The sequence below is a fragment of the Mobula birostris genome, chromosome 4 (genome assembly GCF_030028105.1).
Source record: "Mobula birostris isolate sMobBir1 chromosome 4, sMobBir1.hap1, whole genome shotgun sequence".
Taxonomy (NCBI): domain Eukaryota; kingdom Metazoa; phylum Chordata; class Chondrichthyes; order Myliobatiformes; family Myliobatidae; genus Mobula; species Mobula birostris.
Window position 1 is genome coordinate 176,474,121 of NC_092373.1, and position 21,541 is coordinate 176,495,661.

A 21,541-nucleotide genomic window follows, 5' to 3' on the forward strand; every position below is an offset into this window, starting at 1 on the left:
TGACCATTTTGGGGCTGCAAAGACGAGTGGGTGATGAACCGCCACCATACTGTAGACCAGGTGGGGATTGAAAGCTGTGTGGTAGGAACTTTACTGAGGAAATTGGGAAGTTAGTCACAGAATAGCCCCATATCTGGGGAGTGGACAAACCACCCCATGGAAACACAAGAGACTGTAAATGCTGGAGGAACCTCTCTCTGCTCCTATCTGATGCCTTCTTCTCCACCCCTCTACCTTCCCCACCTATCACCTCCCAGTTTCTCACTTCCTCCCCAATCCACTTGGCTTTACCTATCACCATCTAGCTGTGCTCCTTCCCCTTCCCACTTTCTTATTCTGGCTTCTTCCCCCTTCTTTTCCAGTCCTGATGAAGGGTTTGGTTTGAAATATTGCTTATTCATTTCGGCTGGCCTGCTAAGTTCCTCCAGCATTTTGTGTAGTTCCCCACTCAGTACCAATGATCACTTTTCCAACCTCCAACCCTCCTCCTCCTCTTCTTGGATAACCTGCTCTGGCTTTCTACATGCTCTGGATCTTTTTATCTCTAATTGTTGATGAGAGATCAACCCTCGACTTCAGCACTCCTTTCTCCTCTTTGAACCTTACCCCCTCTGAACACACTGCCCTCCACTATCTCTGCACAAGTTCCAACCTCGCCATCAAACTCACAGACAAAGGGGGTGTTGCTGTAGTCTGGCAACTGACCTCTACCGTGCTGAGGCCAGGCGGCAACTCTCAGACACTTCCTCTTACTTATCCCTTGAAAAGTACCCCACTCGGGACCACCAGGCTATTGTCTCCGGCACCTTTACCAACCTCATCAACACTGGAGAATCTGCAATCCACTGCCACCAACCTCACAGTTCCCTTGCCCCACATTGCTCATTTCTACCACTTACCCAAGATCCACAAGCCTGACTGATTCTGCCTGCTCCTGTCCCACTGAACTCCTACTTGCACATCTTAACTCCATTTAACCCCTTGGTTGAGTCCCTTCCCACCTACATCTACAACACTTCACATGCTGTCAATCTCCTCAGTGAATTTCAATTCCCTTGGTCCTAATTGCTTTATTGTCACCATGGATATCCAAACCCTATACACGTCTGTACCCGTGCAAGAAGCCCTTAAAGCTCTTTGCTTCTTTCTTGACAACAGATCCAACGAGTTCCTTTCCACCACCACTGTCCTCCTCACGCTCAACAATTTCTCTTTTGGCTCATCCCACTTCCTCTGAACTCAAGGTGTAGCCATGGACACCCACATCGGCCCCAGCTATGTCTGCTTTTTCATTGGCTATGTGGAATTGTCCATGTTCCAAGCCTTCCCTGGTAATGCTCCCCAACATCTGTGCTACATTGGCAACTGCACTGGTACTGATTCATGCCCCATTCTGAGCTCGTCAATTTCATCAACCTTGCCTCCAATTTCCCCCTGTGCTTAAATTCACGGTCCATTTCTGACACCTCTCCCCTTTCTCAATCTCTTTGGCTCCATCTCTGGAGACAAACTGTTGACCGATATATTTTATTAACCTACTGATTCCCACGGCTATTTTGACTATACCTCTCCCCACCCTGTCTTCTGTAAAAATAGTATTCCCTTTTCTCAGTTCTTTCGTCTCCACAGTAACTGTTCTCAGGATGAGGCCTTCCTTTCGAGGACTTTAGAGATACCTCCCTTCTTCAAAGAACGGGGTTTTCCTTCCTCCATTGATGTTGCCCTCACCCACATCTCCTCCATTTCCCAGACATCTATCCTCATCTCATCGTCCCACCACCTTCACAGGAATAGCATTCCTGTTATTCTCACCTACCACCCCATGAGCCTCTGTATCCAGTACATCAATTGCTGCCATCTTCAATGGGACCCTACCACAAAACACATCTTCATCTCCCCGCTCTCCACTTTCCACAAGGATCACTCCCTCTGTGATTCCCTTGTCCATTCGGCCCTCCTGGCACTTAACTCTGCAAGCGGAAGAAGTGCCACACCTGCCCACTCACCTCCTCCCTCACCTCTATTCGTGCCCCAAACCATCCTTCCAGGTAAGGCAATACCTCACCGGCGAATCTGTTGGGATCATTTACTGATGTGGCCTTCTCTACATTGCAAAGATGTGGTTTGGGTGACTGTCAAGCATATTCACTCCATCTGCAAAAAGATTTCCGAGTGGTCAACTATTTTAATTCCAATCCCCATTCCCATTCTGACATGTCAGTCCATGACCTCCTCTACTGTCCACTCTCGGGTTGGGGGGAGAAACACCTCATGTTCTGTCTGGGTAGCCTCCTACTTGATGGGGTAAGCATTGATTTCTCCAACCTCCAGTAATTTTTCCTCCTCCTTCTTCCCCCTTCAATTTTCCACTCTGGACCCTTCTTACCTCTTCCTCTCCTCACCTGCCCTCACTGGCCCCAGGTGACCCTCCTCCTTCCCTTTTCCCCATGGTCCACTCTCCTATCAGATTCCTCCTTCTCCAGTTCTTTACCATTTCCACCTATCACGTTCCAGCTTTTTACTTCCTCCCTCACCCACCTGACTTCCCCTCTCACCAGGCTTTCAAATTAAAAAATTTTAATTGTACTTCTTCCCCTCCCCTCATCATCTTATTCTGGCTTCTTTGACCTTCCTTTCCAGTCCTGACGAAGAGTCTCAGCCCAAAATGTTGAGCAATAGATGCTGTCTGACCAGCTGAGTTCCTCCAGTGTTCTGTGTGAAAGTCCATGTAGACAACACCCACTGCCCTAGCCTTCATCAACTTTCCTAGTAACTTCCTTGAAAAACTACAAGATTGGTTAGACACAACCTACTACCCACGAAGCTGTGCTGACTATCCCTAATCAGTCCAAGTCTATCCAAATACTCATATAGCTGGCCCTTCGGTATACTTTCCATGAGCGAAGAAATTTCTCCTTGTCCAAGTTTTAATCAATTTTCCTTTATTGTTAAACATTTATCACCTATTCTAGACTCCATAGCCATCCTCGGCCCAAAACATTGACTGATTGTTTCCACCGACGCTGCCCCACCTGCTGAGTTTCTCCAGCATGTTGTGCGTGTTGCTTTGACCCCAGCATCTGCAGAGTATTTTGTGTAATCATCCTCCCTGCCTTCACTTCATCAACAAAATTTATGTTTTTTTGGTGTATGATTCAATGAGATACTGTACTTCTGGGGGATGTTGTTTACCATAAGGAAGGAGTTTGATGAGACTTGAATTATTCTCTCTAGTTATGAAGAATGATAAGAGATCTCATCAAAACCTAGGAAATTCATAAAGGGTTGGCAGACTAGATACAAAGAAGATGATTCCTCTAGTTGATAAGTCTAGGATCTGGAGAAATGTTGTTAGAATAAGGGTAGGCCGTTTGTGACTGAAGTGAGGACCAATTTCTTTACACAGAGGGTGGTGAATCCTTAGCTGTGGAGGCTTAGTCAATGTGTTCACATAATGGGGATTGATAGATTTGTGGACTTTTAAGAAACCAAGTGTTATAAGGATAAGGAAAGAAAATGGCATTGAGTGTAAGTTCAACCATGACTAGTGAACCTGATTCAAATGGCTGGGTGGTCAATTCCTGCTTATATTTTGTAGAGAATAGAAATTAGTCAATCAGCCTATTTGATGTATGCCATCTATCAACCACAAATATACACTAATATTGTTTATTCTCTCATCCTTAAAAACTCCCTCCAGTTTCTACAACTCACTTAAACACAAGGGCAAGTTAACCTACCAATCTGTATCGTTGGGCTGTGGATACACACCAACTTGGTCACAGGGAGAATGTACAAACTCAACACAGTCATCTGCAGATCAGGATTGGACCTGGGCTGTTGGCACAATGAAGCAGCGGTCTTACTAGCTGTTCCATCATATCGCACACAATGTTCTTGTGTCGCCTCTTATTCTTCTAAACTCTACTTTTTATTTCAAAAATATACAATAAATACAATTGGTAGATGTTTTTCTCTACATTTCAATACATTTTCTTATAATGGATACTGTGCAGAACCCAGTGCTTGTGAGGCAGGAGTTCCTGATGTTAAGGAGGAAAGCGGCCGTTTTTGAAGTGAAAAGAGCAGATTGGAATAGCCTACTGGAGGAGCAACACCTCATACTCCATCTTGGTAGTCTCCATTAGTTTCTTTAACTGAGGACTAGAAAATTGCAAATGTCACTCCACTCTTCAAGAAGGGAAGGAGGCAGAAAAAAAGGAAATTATAGGCCAGTTAGCCTAACCTCAGTGGTTGGCAAGTTATTGGAGTCAATTGTCGAGGATGTGGTTTCAGGGTACTTGGAACAACATGACAATAGGCCAAAGACAGCACAATTTCCTTCAGATAAAATCTTGCCTAACGAATCTGTTGGAATCCTTTAAAGAAATGACAAGCTGGACAGACAAAGGACAATTGGTGGATATTGCGTATTTGGATTTTCGGAAGGCCTTTGACAAGTGCCACAAATGAGGCTGCTAAACAAGATAAGAGCCCAGGGTATTGCAGAAAAGGTACTACCATGGATAGAGTATTGGCTGATTGGCAGGAGGCAAAGAGTGGGAATAAAGTGATCCTTTTCGAATTGGCCGCCAGTGACTAGTGGTGTTCCACAAGGGTCTGTGTTGGGACTACTTCTTTTGATGTTGTATGTCAATGATTTGGATGATGGCTTCGCAACACACATAAAATGCTGGAGGAACTCAGCAGGCCAGGCAGCATCTACAGAAAAGAGTACAGTCAACGTTTCAGGCCAAGACCCTTCGGCAAGACTGGAGAAAAAAAAGCTGAGGAGTAGATTTAGAAGGTGGGGTAGGGGAGAGAGAAACACAAGGTGATAGGTGAAACCTGAAGGGGGAAGGATGAAGTAGAGAGCTGGGAAGTTGATTGGTGAAAGAGATACAGGGCTGGAGAACAGGGAGTCTGATAGAAGAGGACAGAAGGCCATGGAAGAAAGAAAAGGAGGGAGGAGCACTAGAGGGAGGCGATGGGCAGGCAAAGGGATAAGGTAAGAGAGGGAAAAGAGCATGGGGAATGGTGAAGTGGGGGCATTACCAGAAGTTCGAAAAATTGATATTCATGCCATCAGGTTGGAGGATACCCAGATGGAATATAAGGTGTTGTTCCTCCAGCCTAATTGTGGCCTCATCATGACAGCGGAGGAGGCCATGGATAGACATTGGAATGGGAATGGAAAGTGGAATTAAAATGGGTGGCCACTGGGAGATCCCACTTTTCCTGGTGGATGGAATGTAGGTGCTTGGCGAAGTGGTCTCCCAATCTATGTCAGGTCTCACCGATATATAAGAGGCCACACTGGGAGTACCGGACACAGTATATGACCCCAACAGACTCATAAGTGAAGTGTCGCCTCACCTGAAAGGACTGTTTGGGACCCTGAATGGTAGAGAGGGAGCAGGTGTAGGGGCAGGTGTGGCACTTGTTCCACTTACAAGGATAAGTACTGGGGGGATATCAGTGGGGAGGGATGAATGGACAAGGGAGTCATGTAGGGAGCAATCCCTGCAGAAAGCAGAAAGTGGGGGGGTGAGGGAAAGATGTGCTTGGTTGTGGGATTGCTCCCTACGTGATTCCTTTGTCTGTTTCCAAATCTGTGGACCATAGAAGATAGGAGGAGGGGCAGGTAGTATTGAGAAAGCAGAGAGGCTGCAGAAGGATTTAGACAGATTAGGAGAATTAGTGGAGAGATGGCAGATGGAATAAAGTGTTGGCAAGTGTATGGTCATGCACTTTGGTAGAAAGAATAAAAGCATAGATAATATTCTAAATGATGAGAAAATTTAAAAATCCAAGGTGCAAGGGGATTTGGGAGTCCTTGTGCAGGATTCCCTGAAGTTTAATTTGCAGGTTTAATCAGTGGTGAGGAAGGCAAATGCAATTTTAGCATTAATTTCAAGAGGACTACAATATAAAAGCAAGGATGTAATGCTAAGGCTGTATAAGATACTGGAGGGCAATTTGGGGCACCTTATTTAAGAGAGGATGTGTTGACGTTGGAGGGGGTTCAGAGGAGGTTCATGAGAATGATTCCAGGTATGAAAGGGTTAACATAAGCTGCAGGTGAAGGCTCTGGGCCTGTACTCACTGGAATGTAGAAGAATGAGGGGGAATCTCATTGAAACATATCGAATGTTGAAAGATCCAGATTGAGTGGATATGAAGAGGATGTTTCCTTAGGTGGGAGAGTCTAGGACCAGAGGGCACAGCCTCAAAATAGAGGGAAGTTCATTTCAAACAGAGATGAGGAGCAGTTTCTTTAGCCAGAGGGTGGTGAATCTGTGGAATTCATTGCCACAGGCCACTGTGGAGGCCAAGTCACTGGGTGCACTGATAGGTTCTTGATTAGTCAGGGTGTGAAACGTTATGGGGAGAAGGGAGGAGAATAATACATCAGTGCCAATCATGTTCCCTCCTGAAACAATGCATGGCTGATGTGTTTGAGAGGCTGTTACACTGGGCCCAACTCTTCAGCATCTGGTGGAGCAGGAGCCAGGACTATAACCTTTCCCCACAAAGCCTTTGCTCTGTGTTGGCTCTACAGAGCTTCAGTGCATTCCTCAGACTGTACTGCTCCCTGGAATATGCCTTTGGCAGCACTTGCTTCTGGTTATCTAGTTATATTGGAAAAGCATCTTGTTTCTGGAAGGCCAAAGTGTGTCATCACTGAATTGCTGATCTTCTAGCAGCAGTTGATGCTTGTCTCAGTAAGCAACCGTGGATCTGAGAATATTGTTACACAGCTGCTCGCAGCAAACTTCAGTAAAGGCCACTGCGTCCCTTTCCAGACACGAGCAAGGAGGTGGACAATGATCTCATCTCCACAATTGCCACCTTGAATGCAGTGAGCATTCGGAACAAAGCCTAACTGTGCAGGAAGGATCAGGTCAGGAGGACACTGCCAGGCACGTGAGGCACTGGTGATCCTTTGTGCTCGTAAGTGCTCCTCTTGGCAGCTGGCCACCCTGGGGACAAATCTGTTAGATTTTCAGTGAACCCATGTTTGAGAGGTGGGGGGAAACATTTAGCAAGGGGAAAGTATAAACCACAGAGGGAGTATTGAACCTAGCTTGCAGTCATGAGGCAGCAGCTTTACCAGGTGGAAGGTGCAGTTGAAATCCTGTATCACACTGCATTATTATTTTTACACTATCTACATATCTGATCCCTTATCTGGAGACCTCTAATACACGCTAAAATGATGCTCCTCCATTTGTTACCAAGCTCCATGCATAAGTCTCATTTGAAGGGTCTTCTGAGATAACTTTGGGGTAGTGGAGGTATAATTTGTCCATCAGTGCTGATCACCCCATCCTTGACCAAGCTGTTCCACCGTGAACACCATCTGTTATGAGTCAACATGATGCTTTCAAATCAGGTCATGCATAGCATATACCTCCGCCGCACCGCTCAAGTGTGTTTCTGGGGTACAGGGGCTAGCGACCCTTGTTCCTGTTATCACTGAGCAGCAGTGAACCATCTGATTGGCCTATCAGAGTTCTCTCTGGGATCTAATTGACTTGATCAGCATTTCTGATCTGGCTATTATTCACGATTGCACTTAATAAAAAAAAAACCTCCATCCATATTGGAGTGATAGACCCATTGATTACTATTGTACTGCCTTCCCTGTAACATGCCTAAAGATTCCATAACCTGGAATGTGAAGTTGAAAATCTCGCTTGTTTTTCAACTGCATCTCTGTGATACCAATACAGCACAGAAACAAGCCTCTTGATTGATCATGTCCACCGCCAAACATCAAGTGCCATTGTAACCCCATTTGCCAGCATTTGGTCTTGAGCCTTTACATCTTGTCAGGTCAAGAGTCCATCTTAAATCAAAGCCCCGGCTCGAACACCTACTCAGCCAGTTTGTTCCAGATTCCATTCTTCCTCTGTGTAAACAACTCCTTGCCCAGTTCCTCCTAAAGTTCCTATCTTTTAATTTAACCATTTGCCCAATTTTAGACACCACTTCTATCAACCAAAGTTTCCTCATATCCATCCCTCAATTTTATACACTTGCCTGATTCCCTATTCATCCTCCTTCACTTGAAGGAATGTAAACCCAGCCTATCTGTGTAACTGAAAATATCTATCCCAGGTAACATCCAGGCAAATCTCCCCTGCACCAACACCAATACAATTATATCCTTCTTATTGTGTGACAACCAGAACTGTGGAGATTACTCCAGCTGTGGTTTTTTTTATGAAGTTGTACCACAACCTCCCTGCTCTTATATTCTGTGCCCAGTCAATGTATGTCCTGCCGAAGGGTTTCAGCCCAAAACGTTGACAATACTCTTTTCCATAGGCACTGCCTTTCCTCCAGCATTTTGTGTGTGTAACTTAGATTTCCAGCATCTGCAGATTTTCTCTTGTTTGTAATGTATGGCTTCTTCATCCATTTCTGGTCGCATTTTCGGGGATCTATGGACATACAATAAGGTCGCAATGTTCCTTAAATCACCTTCACTTTACACTTATGACTGTGCTGCTAAGTAGCATTCCAATGCCATGTTTAAGTTAGCTATTGTTGGCTGGAACAAAGGTGGGACGAATCAACATATAGGAGGGAGGCTGAAAACCTGGCCGCGTGGTGCCACAATAACAACCTCTCACTCAACATCGGCAAAACCAAAGAGTCAATTATCGACTACAGGAGGAGGAAACTAGAGGTCCATGAGGCAGTCCTCATCAGATCAGAGGCGGAAAGGGACAGGTACTTTAAATTCCTCGTATTATTTCAGAGGATCTGTCCTGGGTTTAGCATGTAAGTGCCATTCCAAAGAAGGCATGTCAGCATTTCTATGTTCTTTGAAGTTTGTGAAGGTTCAGTATGTTGGCCTATCTTACCAATTGATCAATATCATTATGTAGTTGAGGACCATCCTCACTATCCACATGCCATTAATTTCTGTGTACAGTAATATGCAATAGTACCAAGTCTACCTCCTACATTGCCAAGGCCTAATTTGGAGTATTGTCTGCAGTTTTGCTCACCAACCTACAGGAAAGATATCAATAAGATTGAAAGAGAAACTTTACTAGGATGTTGCCAAGACTTGAGGAACTGAGTTAGAAGAAAGCTTGAATAGGTTAGGAGTTTACTCCCTGAAACATAGGAGGATATGAGGAGATTTGATAGAGATATGCAAGTTATGAGGGGTGTAGATTAGTTAAATGCAAGCAAACTTTCTTCCACTGAGGGTTGGGTGAGACTAGAATGAGAGATCATGGGTTAAGGGTGAAAGGTGAAATGTTTAAGGGGAACATGAGGGAAAACCTCTTCACTCAGAGAGTGATGAGAGTGTGGAATGAGCTGCCAGTGAAAGTGATGGATGCAGGTTTAATTTCAACTTTTAAGAGAAATTTGGATAAGTACATGGATGATGAGGGGTATAGAGGGCTACAGTCCAAGTACAGGTCAATGGGACTAGCCATAATAATAGTTTGGCATGGACTAGAAGGGCCAAAGGGCTGTAGTTTTGTATAACTCTATTCATAGTCATATCATTAATATACAGTACAAAGGACAAACAACAATGTTCCCAGCACTGTTTAGTGTGGTACACCAGTGGTCACAGGTTTCTAATGAAAAACCCTTCACTGTCACCCTCTGCCTCCCATCACCAAGCCAAGGTTTATCCAATTTCCCCTGGATGCCATGGGCTCAAACCTTTTCAACCAGTTCCCATGTGGGACCCCTGCAAAGGTGTTACTGCAGTCCAGGTAGACTACATGACGGCACTGCCCTCGTCCACATGTTTTCATTACCGTCTCCTGAATTAGTTCAGACAGGATCTCCCCCTAAGTCACACTGACTCCCTGATCTCAACGTAGATCAATCCTGTCCCCCTGAATCTTTTTTCCCCAATAACATCGCGTATCTGCTGTTGGACCCGCGGAACTGAGTTATTTCTGCTGTCCTGGGCTAGCGGGCGCGGTTGGGATCCGTTGGGATTAGGGTCGGGATCTGTTGGTGTTTGGATCCCGATTGTGGTTGGGATCTGTGGGGGTTTGAATCTATTCGGATTAGGATCTGTTGTGGTTGGAGTTGGGATAGGCTGTGATTGATATGAGGATCGGTTGGGTTGGGGTGCGGGCGAGGTAGGTCAAAGCCCGCACTTGGCTTGGGTCCCCGAGCCGAGTCGCAGACTCCGCTACTTGTGCTTCTGCGCTGATCCGCCCGCTCCTGCCGCTCGACCTCGCCGCTGGCTGAACGCGGCGGTGGACTGATCCTGCTGCAGCCTCTCCGCTCTCCCTCCGATATTTCACACTGTGTAACCTCCGGGACTGACAGGGCACCGAGGACATGGATGTTGGAAACGATGGTGCTCCCGGGGCTGAGGATCCCGCCGCCGCGTTCCTGCACCAGCATCACACCCAAATCCAGGGCATCGAGACCCAGCCCGAGGGGGAAACTGCCCCGGAACCCGACACACCCGACACTGGAGCCCGAGGTGAGCCTCTGTCTACAGCTTCCCCCGACTCCCCTTTCCCCAAATCCGCACCGCGACCAGAGGTAAGGCGGTTCCCACACGGGCCAGACAGCTGGACGTTCGGCCCCATATTTGGGTAGATGCCCAGTCTGCGGTGCTGAGGGAAATACAGGTGTATCTGTCAGTGAAAATGTAGCGGGGTTTTTAGCAGCAGGAAGGGATGGGGTCGGTCTATGTATCTGGTATCCGTCTAAACACCGTTGAACAGCTGGTTCGAGGGAGAGGTTACTGAATAAAGCGGCGGGAAAACCATCGCTAGCCCTCTCCTCGGACTTGTCAGTCCGGGAGCTAACGTGCCCCTGACATCCCCTACCACCACTGACACGAAACGGGAATAAAAACCACCGCAGCTGCGGAAATCCTGCGTGGAGGCAGTATTTACTGAATGAGTTTACTGCATGTTCTCATCGCGCCGTGGGTGCCGGCTCCCTGCTCAGGTGCAGTATGTTGACACCATTTTTTTTCCACTCCATCCAGGGTGACAGATGGTTTAAGGAGCTTATCATTGCTGCCCGGAGACAAGACGGGAGGGTGGGAGGGTCTGGGCAGAGAGGCCGCCGTTTCTCAGGGTCCCGTCCATCACCAACAGCCCGGCGCTCGGATTCCCGGGACTATCAGCTCGAATGCCCCTTCAACAAGGACGCTTTTAAACAAGAAATTAAGCTTTTTGTGGTTAATTTGCTGGTGTGTTTTCTGTGAAGGTGTCACGGTCAAACAGCTGCTTTATCCCGCGGAGGCAGTTAATCTACATTAAATTCAAAATGATAATCTCGTAATCTGATTTGACATCTCACTGTATCTGAGAGAATCCTGGATGTGTAGATTAGATTTTGCTTGGTTTCAATGTCCAGAGCTGGTGGTTGTAAAGCACAGGGTGGGTGCCTTTTTTTAAATAAGAATAATTTGAAGCATTTTTATTGCACTGAATTTGATGTTGTTACGGTTTTTTTAATCCACTAAACCAAGAAAACATCATTTAGTGGTAGGAGAAGAACCAACTGGGGTCGCAGGTCGCGTTTACCGTATGACTGGGGTGCGATATTTTCTCGCCCATGTTATATTTCTGACTAAAGTTGGTCTTTCGTGGGGAGAGAAAGAGCAACGTCATCACAGCGGGGGGGGGGATTCATAATGGTGGGGGGGGGGAGTGAAAGGCGTGAATGGGGAAGTATGACTAGAGAGCGGGAGACTGGGAGACTTCATGTGCCCGTGGTAAGGAGAATTGATAAGGGAGAGGTCTGACATTAGTGGGGTTGGAAGCGGTACAAAATAATTTTCGGGAGAAGCGGGGCCCACGAAGTATCACCAGGCCGGTGCGGTAGCGTAGCGGTCAGCACAACGCTTTACAGTGCAGGCAACCCGGGTTCGATTCCCGCTGCTTCCTGTAAGGACTTTGTACATTCTCCCTGTGACCGTGTGGGTTTCCTCCGGGTGCTCCGGTTTCCTCCCACTGTCCAAAGATGTACCAGTTGGTAGGTCATTGTAAACTGTCCCGTGATTAGGCTAGGATTAAATCAGGGGATTGCTGGGTGACATGGCCCCAAGGCCTACTCTGTACTGCATCTCAATAAATAAATAAAATTCCAAGTATTTTATGTATTTTGGGCATGTGTAACCAAGGTAGAAGTCAGGCAGATTGGGACCCAAAGGGGAAATCTGGGTGAGGAGCCACATGCCATGGGAGATCTTAAATGAATATTTCTCATCTCTTCAATAAGGTGAAGGACATTACAGCTGAAGAATTTGGGGGGGGGGCAAGTTGAAATTCTGGAATGTTATGGTAAAAGAGGACACAATATTAGATGTCTTAGCAGGTTTCAAAGGTGGTTAAGTCCCCAGAGCCTAATACACCAGTCTGCTGTGTGAGGCAAGAGGGAGATTGCTGGCCCAGACAGAAATTGAAATTCTCTGGCCGTAGGTAAGTTGCCAGATAACTGAAGGACAGCAGATGGAATGCCTTTATTTAAGAAAGGTAGCAAGTATAAGGCAGTTAGTAATGGACTATTGCAACCGCTGGGAGAGAAGTCATTGGAAAATGCTCTGAGGCGCAGGATTAATCTACGCCTAGGATGCTGAGAATTGATCAAAGAGAGTCTGCATAGTTTGGTTAGGAGAGATCCTGTCTGACCAACCCAGTTACATCTTTTGTTAGAGCTAACAAAATATATTGAGGGCACCATGGCTAATAAAATTTACACAGAGCTCAAAAAGGCCATTGACACGTCACATGGAAGACAGGATCCAAGGCAAGCAGGAAAACCAGATCCAAAACTGGCTTGGTGAGTGTGAGTAATGTTGGAGGTTTGTTTGAGATTGAAAGCCTGGGACAAGTGCTGAATACAAGAATCGATACTGGGACTCTTACTCGTTTGTCATATTCATTAAGAGAGGGGGGCTGATTAGCAAATTTGCAGATGATATAAAACATTTGTTGACAAGGAGGAGAGTATTGTTAGGTTACAGGATAAGATTAATCATTTGGCCAGTTGGACAGAGCAATGGCAGATGGAATTTAACCCTGATAAGCGCAAGGTGATGACACTGAAACAAATGAGACTTTGAATGTTTGCTCTTGCAGAAGAATAGAGAAGGGCAAATCTAATGAGTCACTTATGTCAGGCTGAGATGAGGCAAAGAAATTTCTCCAGAGGGTTAATAATCTCTGCAACTCTCAAAGGGATCTCTGTTAAGTGTGTCCAAGAAAGCTTCGTTAATCCGTATATGGAGTATTCTACTAGAGAGGATGCAACACTTCCACTCAGAGAATGAGGCAGGGCAAGTGACCGAACTGTCACTCTTCAACTGGTGACCATAATTCTATTAAAAGTAAAGTATAATTTATTATCAAAAACATTTAATGGCATTTAATGGAAATAATACAATAGAATTTATGAAAAATGATACATAAACAGACAAAGACTGACAAACAACCAATGTGCTAAAGACAAACAGTGGAAAGAACAAGTACTGAGAACGGGAGTTGTAAAGAGTCCTCAAAAGTGAACCTGTAGGTTGTAGAATATTAGTATTCATCTACTACCCTTAAAATAGTTAAGGAGAAAGTTGGGACTCGTACGCAGGTCTTAAATTGGGGTAGGGCTAACTTTGGAGGCATTAGACAAGAACTTGCAGATGCCAATTAGGTGAGGCTGTTTACAGTTAAAGAGATGCCTGACAAGTGGAGAATTTTAACAGTGCAATATCAAGAGTTTAGGGACAGCAAGTTCCTATTGGAAAGGCTAATACAGAAGGTTAGATTACCTGGGAGCTAAAGAGAGTGAGATAGCCACATTCATAATTGGCTCGATGGTAGAAAGCAGAGGGAGATAGTGGAAGGTTGTTTTTCTGACTAGAGGCCTGTGACTAATGGTGTGCCTCAGGGATCTGTGCTGAACCCATTGTTGTCTATTATTTATAGACAATTTGGATGAGAATATAAAATGCACAGTTATTAGGCTTACAGAAGAGACTAAAATCATATTGTAGACAGTGAAGAAGGTTATCAAAAATTACAGGGAGATCTTGGTCAGGAAGAAGATGCAGGAGCCTCAAGACTCACACCACCAGGTTCAAGAACAGTTACTACCCCTCAACCTTCAGGTTCTTGAACCAAAGGGTATAACTCCACACAACTTCACTTGCCCCATCACTGAAATGCTCCCACAAACTACAGACTTACTTTCAACGACTCTTCGTCTTATGTTCTTGATATTATGAATACGAAAGGAAAGAAAAATAATAAAAAATAAGCAATAAATATCAAGATCATGAGTTATAGAGTCCTTAAAAGTGACTCCATAGGTTGTGGAATTAGTTCAGTGTTGGGGTGAGTGAAGATATCCCCTCTGGTTTAAAAGCCTGATGGTTGAGGGCTAATCACTGTTCCTGGACCTGGTGGTGTGGGACTTGAGGCTCCTGCGCCTCCTTCCTGATGGCAACAGCAAGATGAGAGCGTGGCCTGGTTGGTGCTGGTCCTTAACCATGCATGCTGTTATTCTGCAACAGTGCTTCTTGGAGAAGAGAGTGGCGGGTAGGGTTTTATCTCTGATGAACTGGCCTGTATCCACTACCTTTGTAGGCTCTTCCACTCCAGGGCGTTAGTGTTCCCATACCAGGCAACCAGTCAGTATATTCTCTATTGCACAGGTATAAAAGTTTGTCAAAGTTTTAGAAGGCATGTCGAAGCTGCACAAACCTCTAAGGAAGTAGGGACACTGCTGTGCTTTCTTTGTACTGGCAGTTACATGCCAGACCCACACCACCAGGTCCTCTGAAATTATAGCGCCAAGGGATTTAAAGTTGGTGACTCTCTCCACTTCTGATCCCCTGCTGAGGACTAGCTCATGGACCTCCAGGTTTCCCCTGCTGAAATCAATATCAGCTCCTTGGGTTTGCAGACATTGAGTGAGAGGTTGTTGCTGTGGCACCACTCAGCCAGAGTTTCAATCTCCTCCTCCATGCTGACTCATCAGCACCTTTGGCTAGTGACAGTTGTGTCACCCGTTAGATGGGATGGTGAAGGTGGCATTGTGCAAGCACCAACATTAAATACAGCAATTGCAATGCAGCTGTCGGTGAGGTCACATTTGAAGTACTGTCTACAGTTTTGGTTATCCTGTTGTAGGAAAGACCTGTAAAGCTGGAAAGAGTGCAGAGATTTATAAGGATGTTGCTAGGACTCAAGATATAGGGAGAGGTTGAGCAGACGATGACCTCTATTTTTTCGAGTGTACAGGACTGAGGGGTGGCCTTAAAGAGGTTTATAAATTCAGGAGGGGTATAGATGGGGAGCATGCACACACAGTCTTTTTCCAAGAGGAAGAGAATCAAATACTAGTGGGCATAGGTTTAAGGTGAGGGGAGGGAGATTTAAAAGCGAAACTTCTTCACCTATGTTATATGAAGCAAGGTTTCAGAGAAGGTGGTAGAGACAGGTATAGTAACAACATATAAAAGACATATTTGGATAGATACATGAATAGCAAAGGTGTAGAGGGGCAGAATGGTAACAAATTGTTAGCGCAATTGTTTTATAGTCCCAGCAATCACCAGTCGAGATTCGATTCCTGCTGATCTCTCCCTGTCCATGTGGGTTTCCTCTGGGTGCTCTGAATTCCTCCCACATCTGAAAGGTATGCAGGTTCAGGTTAGTAAATTGTGGGCATGCTATGTTGGCACTGAAAGCGCGGCACAATCCTTGTTGATTTGATTTGATGCAAAGTGACACATTTCACTGTATGTTTCAATGTTTCTATATACATGTGACAAATAAAATTAATCTTTTTTTCTTTCCTGTTGAGCCAAATGTGGGCAAGTGCTTAGTGGCAATCTTGGTCAGCATGGATGAGATGGGCCAAAGGGCCTGTTTTGGTGCTGTATTACTTTATGACGTTGGAAGCACAGACTTTAAATATTTTAAAGGCTAAGGTAGATAGTTTACTTACTAGCAAAGGGGTAAAAGCTTACCAAGCAGACAAACACACAGTAACAACCAGATCAGTCAGGATCTATTAAACAGTGAAGCTAAGTGTCTGCCCCTGCTCCATAGAAACAGAAAACAATAGAGCTACTCAGCAGTCGGGCAGCATCTGTAGAGACAATCAAAGTTAACATTTCTAGTCAATAAAATCTAATTGTGTCTAGGAAAAGGTAGAAATCAAATTTGATTTAAATTGCTGAGACATCGGTGGGACGTTGAGAACAAAGGAAATGTGAAGGAGAGGGTGGAGCTGGATGACATGACTGGAGCTGGTGTTGGCTGTGAGTGGGTGGTGAAGACTGTAATCACAGCTGGTCTATTTGAAGGAGGTGAATGAAATCACAGGAGCAAGTTAAAGGATTAACTGCAGCTGACAGATACAGAGCTTCTCAAAGTCTAACATAAAAGACTTTTTGAAATGGGCAGCAATCAGATAAAAGACTGTAGAGAACAAGATACAATGCCTATAAAAAGTTTTCATCCTCCCTTGGAAGTTTTCATGTTTCATTGTTTTACAACATTGAATCACAGTGACTTAATTTGGCTTTTTTGACATTGATCAACAGAAAAAGACTCTTTCGTGTCAAAGTGAAAACAGATCTCTACAAAGTGATCTAAATTAATTACAAATATAAAACACAAAGTAATTAATTGCATAAGTATTAACCCCCTTTAATATGACATGCCAAATCATCACTGGTGCAGCCAATTGGTTTGAGAAGTTACATAATTAGTTAAATGCGTGCAGACAAGGTGTTTCAATTGATTGTAGTAAAAATACACCTGTATCTGGAAAATCCAACTGCTGGTGAGTCAGTATCCTGGCAAAAACTACACCATGAAGACAAAAGAACACTCCAAATCACTCCGCGAAAAGGTCATTGAAAAGCACAAATCAGGAGATGGATACAAGAAAATCTCCAAGTCACTGAATAGCCCCAGGGTACAGTTAAGTCAATCATCCCATAAATGGAAAGAATATGGCTGTAGACCTGCCTACAGCAGGCCATCCTCAAAAACTGAGTGACCGTGCAAGAAGGGGACCAGTGAGGGAGGCCACCAAGAGACCTATGACAACTCTGGAGGATTAACCAGCTTCTGTGGCTGAGATGGGAGAGACTGTACATACAACTGTTGCCTGGGTCCTTCACCAGCTACAGCTTTATGGGAGAGTGGCAAAGAGAAAATCACTGTTGAAAAAAACTCACATGGAATCTTGGCTAGAGTTTGCCAGAAGGCATGTGGGAAACTTTGAAGTCAGATGGAAGAAGGTTCTATGGTCTGATGAAACCAAAATTGAGCTTTTTGGCCATTAGACTAAACACTATACTTAGCGTAACCCAAACACTGCACATCATCAAAAACACACCATCACTACCGTGAAGCATAGTGGTGGCTGCATCATGCTGTGGGGATGCTTAACTGCAGCAGGCCTGGAAGGATTGTGAAGGTAAAGGGTAAAATGAATGCAGCAAAATACAGGGAAATCCTGGAGGAAAACCTGATGCAGTCTGCAAGAGAACTGTGACTTGGGAAAAGTGTTGTTTTCCAGCAAGACAATGACCCCAAGCATAAAGCCAAAGCTACACAGGAATGGCTTAAAAATAACAAAGTTAATGTCCTGGAGTGGCCGTCAAAGTCCAGATCTCAATCCAATTGAGAATTTGTGGCTGGACATGAAAAAGGTTGTTCACCCTCGATCCCCATGCAATCTGACAGAGTTTGAGCAGTTTTGTAAAGAAGAATGGGGGAAAAATGGCAGTGTCCAGATGTGCAAAGCTGATAGAGACCTATCCACACAGACTCAAGGCTGTAATTGTTGCCAAAGGTGCACCTGCTAAATACTGACTTGTAGCGGTGAATACTTATGCAATCAATTATTCTCTGTTTTATATTTGTAATTAATTTAGATCACTTTGTAGAGATCTGTTTTCACTTTGATACAAAAGTCTTTCTCTGTTGATCAGTGTCAAAAAATTAAATCCACTGATTCAGCATTATAAAACAATAATATGAAACCATCCAAGGGGGGGTGAATACTTTTTATAGGCACTGTGCATTTAATGACCTTCCATCAGAAGTGCTTCTAATTTTGCCAGTGTAGAAGAGGCCTTATTGTAAGACCAGGATCAGAGTACCAGGAGAACCCTGGCTTGTCAGGACTGGTGAAATTTATTATGTTATTATTTTTATTATTATTTCTTATTGATTTAGAGATACAGCCCGGTAACTGGCCCTTCTGGCCCAAAGATCCCGCACCCCCACCCCCCCCAAATCACACCTATGTGACCAATTAACCTACTAACACCTATGCCTCTGGAAAGGGGAGGAACACCATACAGTACAAATTCCTTACAGACAGAGGCAGAATTGAACCCGGGTTGCTGGAGCTGTTTTAGTGTTGTGTTTACCATGTACTGTGCTGCCCAAATCCTTCCAAAGGGACCCTCAAAAAGAATCGGATATAAGCAGTACACACACAATATTGAGAATAAGTCTCTAAAGTTTTCATTGTCCTCCTGCTTGTTACAGAGAATACCGATGAAGTGGATGCTGCCTCTGGAGACTCCAGCCAGGTGCGTTACAGTTTCCTTTCCAAGTACGTATACTTCAAGTCTTGAATGTTGTGAATGCAGACGAACGTGAGGGGGAGGATCTTCTCCCTGTAGGAAGGTTGTGTCCAGAAGGAGGCTGCATCACAGGTAGCCCCATACATCTGGCCACAGCTCGCATAGGAAGCAATGGAGTAAGTGGAAAACAAAGATTTACAGAAACGATATGAGAGCTGAAGTTTTTTTTATATGCACAAGGGAGGCCAAGATAGGCTAGGAGACACAAGAGTCTCATGATACTGGAATCTGGAACAATAAACAAGATGCTGGAGGAGTCAGGTCAGAAATATTCAGGTAAATGTTCGGATGACATTTTGGGTCACGTACGGCTAGGCTTTGTAATTTAGAACATTACGGCTCAGGAACAGGCCATTTAGCCCTCAGTATTGTGCTGAACCAATTAAATTAATAATCAGATGGACAACTGAACTAATCTTGTCTGCCTACACAATATCTATATCCTTCCATTTTCCTCACATTCATGTGCCTATCTAGATGTCAGTTAAGAGTCCTGAATGAATCTGACTCTATCACCATCCCAGGCAGCACGTTCCAGGTACCCACAGCTCTCTGTGCTTTCCCCTCACATCTCCTTTGAAATTACCCCCTCTCACCTTCAATGCATGCCCTCTGGTAGACATTTCAACACTGGGAAGCAGATACTGTCTGTCTAATCTATCTATGCTTCTCATAATCTTATAAACCTCCATCAAATCTGCCCTCGGCCTCCACCGCTCCAGAGAAAACAACCCAAGATTGTCCAGCCTCTCTTTATAGCACATGCCCTGTAGCCCAGGCAGCATCCTGGTAAATCTCTTCTGCACCATCTCCAAATCCTCAACATCCTTCCTATAATGGAGTGGCAAGAACAGTATGCAATACTCCAGATGCGGCTAACTAGAGTTTTTTAAAGCTGCAACATAACTTCCTGACTTTTGAACACAATGCCTCAACTAATAAAGGCAATTATGTCATGTGCCTTTTTAATCACCCTTTCAACCTGTGTGTCCACTTTCATGGAGCTAAGAACCTGGGCCCAAAGATCCCCCTGGTCATCAACACTGTTAAGGGTCTTTGTATTTGACCTACCAAGGTGGAACACTTCACATTTGGCTGGTTTAAACTCCATCTGTCATTTCTCTACCCATATCTGTAAATTATCTGTATTCTGCTGTGTTCCTTGCAAGTTTTCTATACTATCCACAACACCGTCAATCTTCGTATCATCTGCAAACTTACAAACCCACCCATCTACATTTTCATCCAGGTCATTTATATACATCACGAATGGCAAAGGTCACAGTACAGATCCCTGCAGAACATCATTATCTACAGACCTCCTGTTAGAATAAGGTCCTCCAACCACTATCCTCTGTCTTCTATGGGCAAGCCAGTTCTGAATTCAAACAGCCAATTCACCATGGATCCCATGCATCTGAATCTTCTGGATGAGCCTCCCATGAGGTACTTTGTCAAACACTTTACCTAAATCCATGTAGACAACGTCCTTATCTCTATCTTCATCAGTCACCCTCGTTACCTCGTCAATAAACTCAATCAAGTTGGTATGACTTGCCCCTTACAAAGCCATGCTGACTCTCCCTTATTAGGCCATGGTTTTCCAAATGGTCATCAATCCTTTTGCTAGGAATTCTCTCCAGTAGTTTCCCTACCACTGATGTGAGACTTACCAGTCTATAGTTCCAGGTTCCTTTCCAGAATAATGGAGCAATGTTAGCTACTTGCTAGTCTTCTGGAACCTCGCCTGTGGGAGGACCATGATTAAGGAAGATCATGAAACTTGTGTACTCGTTCATGGGTTGCGAGCATTGCTAATAAGGGACATTTAATGTCCATCCATTGCCACCTTGAGAAGGTGGTGATGAGCTAAATTTTGAACTGTGATATGACCGCACTGCCAGTGTCGAAGTTTCAGTCTTGTCCTAGTGATGAGAAGTGACTGACTAACCCCAAGTCAGAATAGCATGTGATGGAGGGAGTTTATAAATTGCAATATACAAGACTGATCCTTTTTCATTAGGTGATAGAAGTGTCAAGTTTAGGAGCTATTTTATACATTGGTGAGCTCTTGTGGTAAATCTTCTGGAAGGTGCGTATTACAAGCATGCTCTTGTAGTGGAGCAGAGTGTGGATGATGTGTCAGTCAAACGTGCTTCTATTTCTGATAGCGAATCCCTTAGGTGCTGGTGGAATCTCGTCCATTCAAAGAAGAAGAAAGTAGATCATGTTGAAGGCAGCCAAGCCAAGCTCCTCTCTGGTGCTGTTGATGGTGGGGGTTTGGTCAAGTGAAAATACTCCCAATTTCAGTCTAATCAACTGTAATCTGAGGAGAAGGGATGTGAATAGAGCTTTGTGGAGAACTATTATCTGCTCACAATCGAAGCATCTACCTGTAAATAACCTTGAGCTCAGTTTGGATTGCGACAGATGTACTGGCCTTTTGGCCTGATGGGGTGCTGGGGCAGAGACTCTAATATTGTAAATTTTCCACTATCACTGGGCCAACAGAGAGGGTAATATCGTTGTAAAAAGTATAGGATAAAATTTGACTGAACAAACCAGCACAAACAGACTAATTAAGGGTCAGCAGTTTTTAATCTTCCCCATTGAAAATAATTGTTGATTTTTATTTTCAGAAGGTGGAATTTGAAGCAACAAACAATCTGTTGGAGGAAATCAGTGGGTTAGGCAGCATCTGTAGGAAGGAAATGGACAGTCAACATTTTGGGTTGAGACCGTTCATCTGGAATAAAAGATAAACTAGTATAAAGAGGTTAGTGGAAAGGGTGGGGTAAATGGTGGATCCAGGTGAGAAGAGGTCATATCAAATCAAGTTTAATTATCATTCAAACCATACATAGATACAGCTGTTCCTCTGGGGCCAAGGTGAAAAACGTTCAAAATAGC

General features: G+C 44.5%; 1 protein-coding gene across 4 annotated transcripts in view; it reads left to right on the top strand.

Moving 5' to 3' along the window:
• The window catches only part of LOC140196784 (clathrin light chain A-like), a 55,628-nt gene that overhangs the window by 427 nt on the left and 33,660 nt on the right, over window positions 1–21,541 (top strand). For 2 of the 4 annotated variants that reach the window (XM_072256563.1, XM_072256567.1), the window contains exons 2-3: window positions 10,324–10,483; window positions 18,534–18,577. In XM_072256563.1, the coding sequence (XP_072112664.1) occupies window positions 10,336–10,483; window positions 18,534–18,577 (192 nt within the window). In that variant the 5' untranslated portion in view covers window positions 10,324–10,335. Of the gene's footprint in view, window positions 1–8,675; window positions 8,743–10,323; window positions 10,484–18,533; window positions 18,578–21,541 lie in introns of those variants that run through there. The other 2 variants (XM_072256564.1, XM_072256565.1) reach the window with 2 other exon arrangements.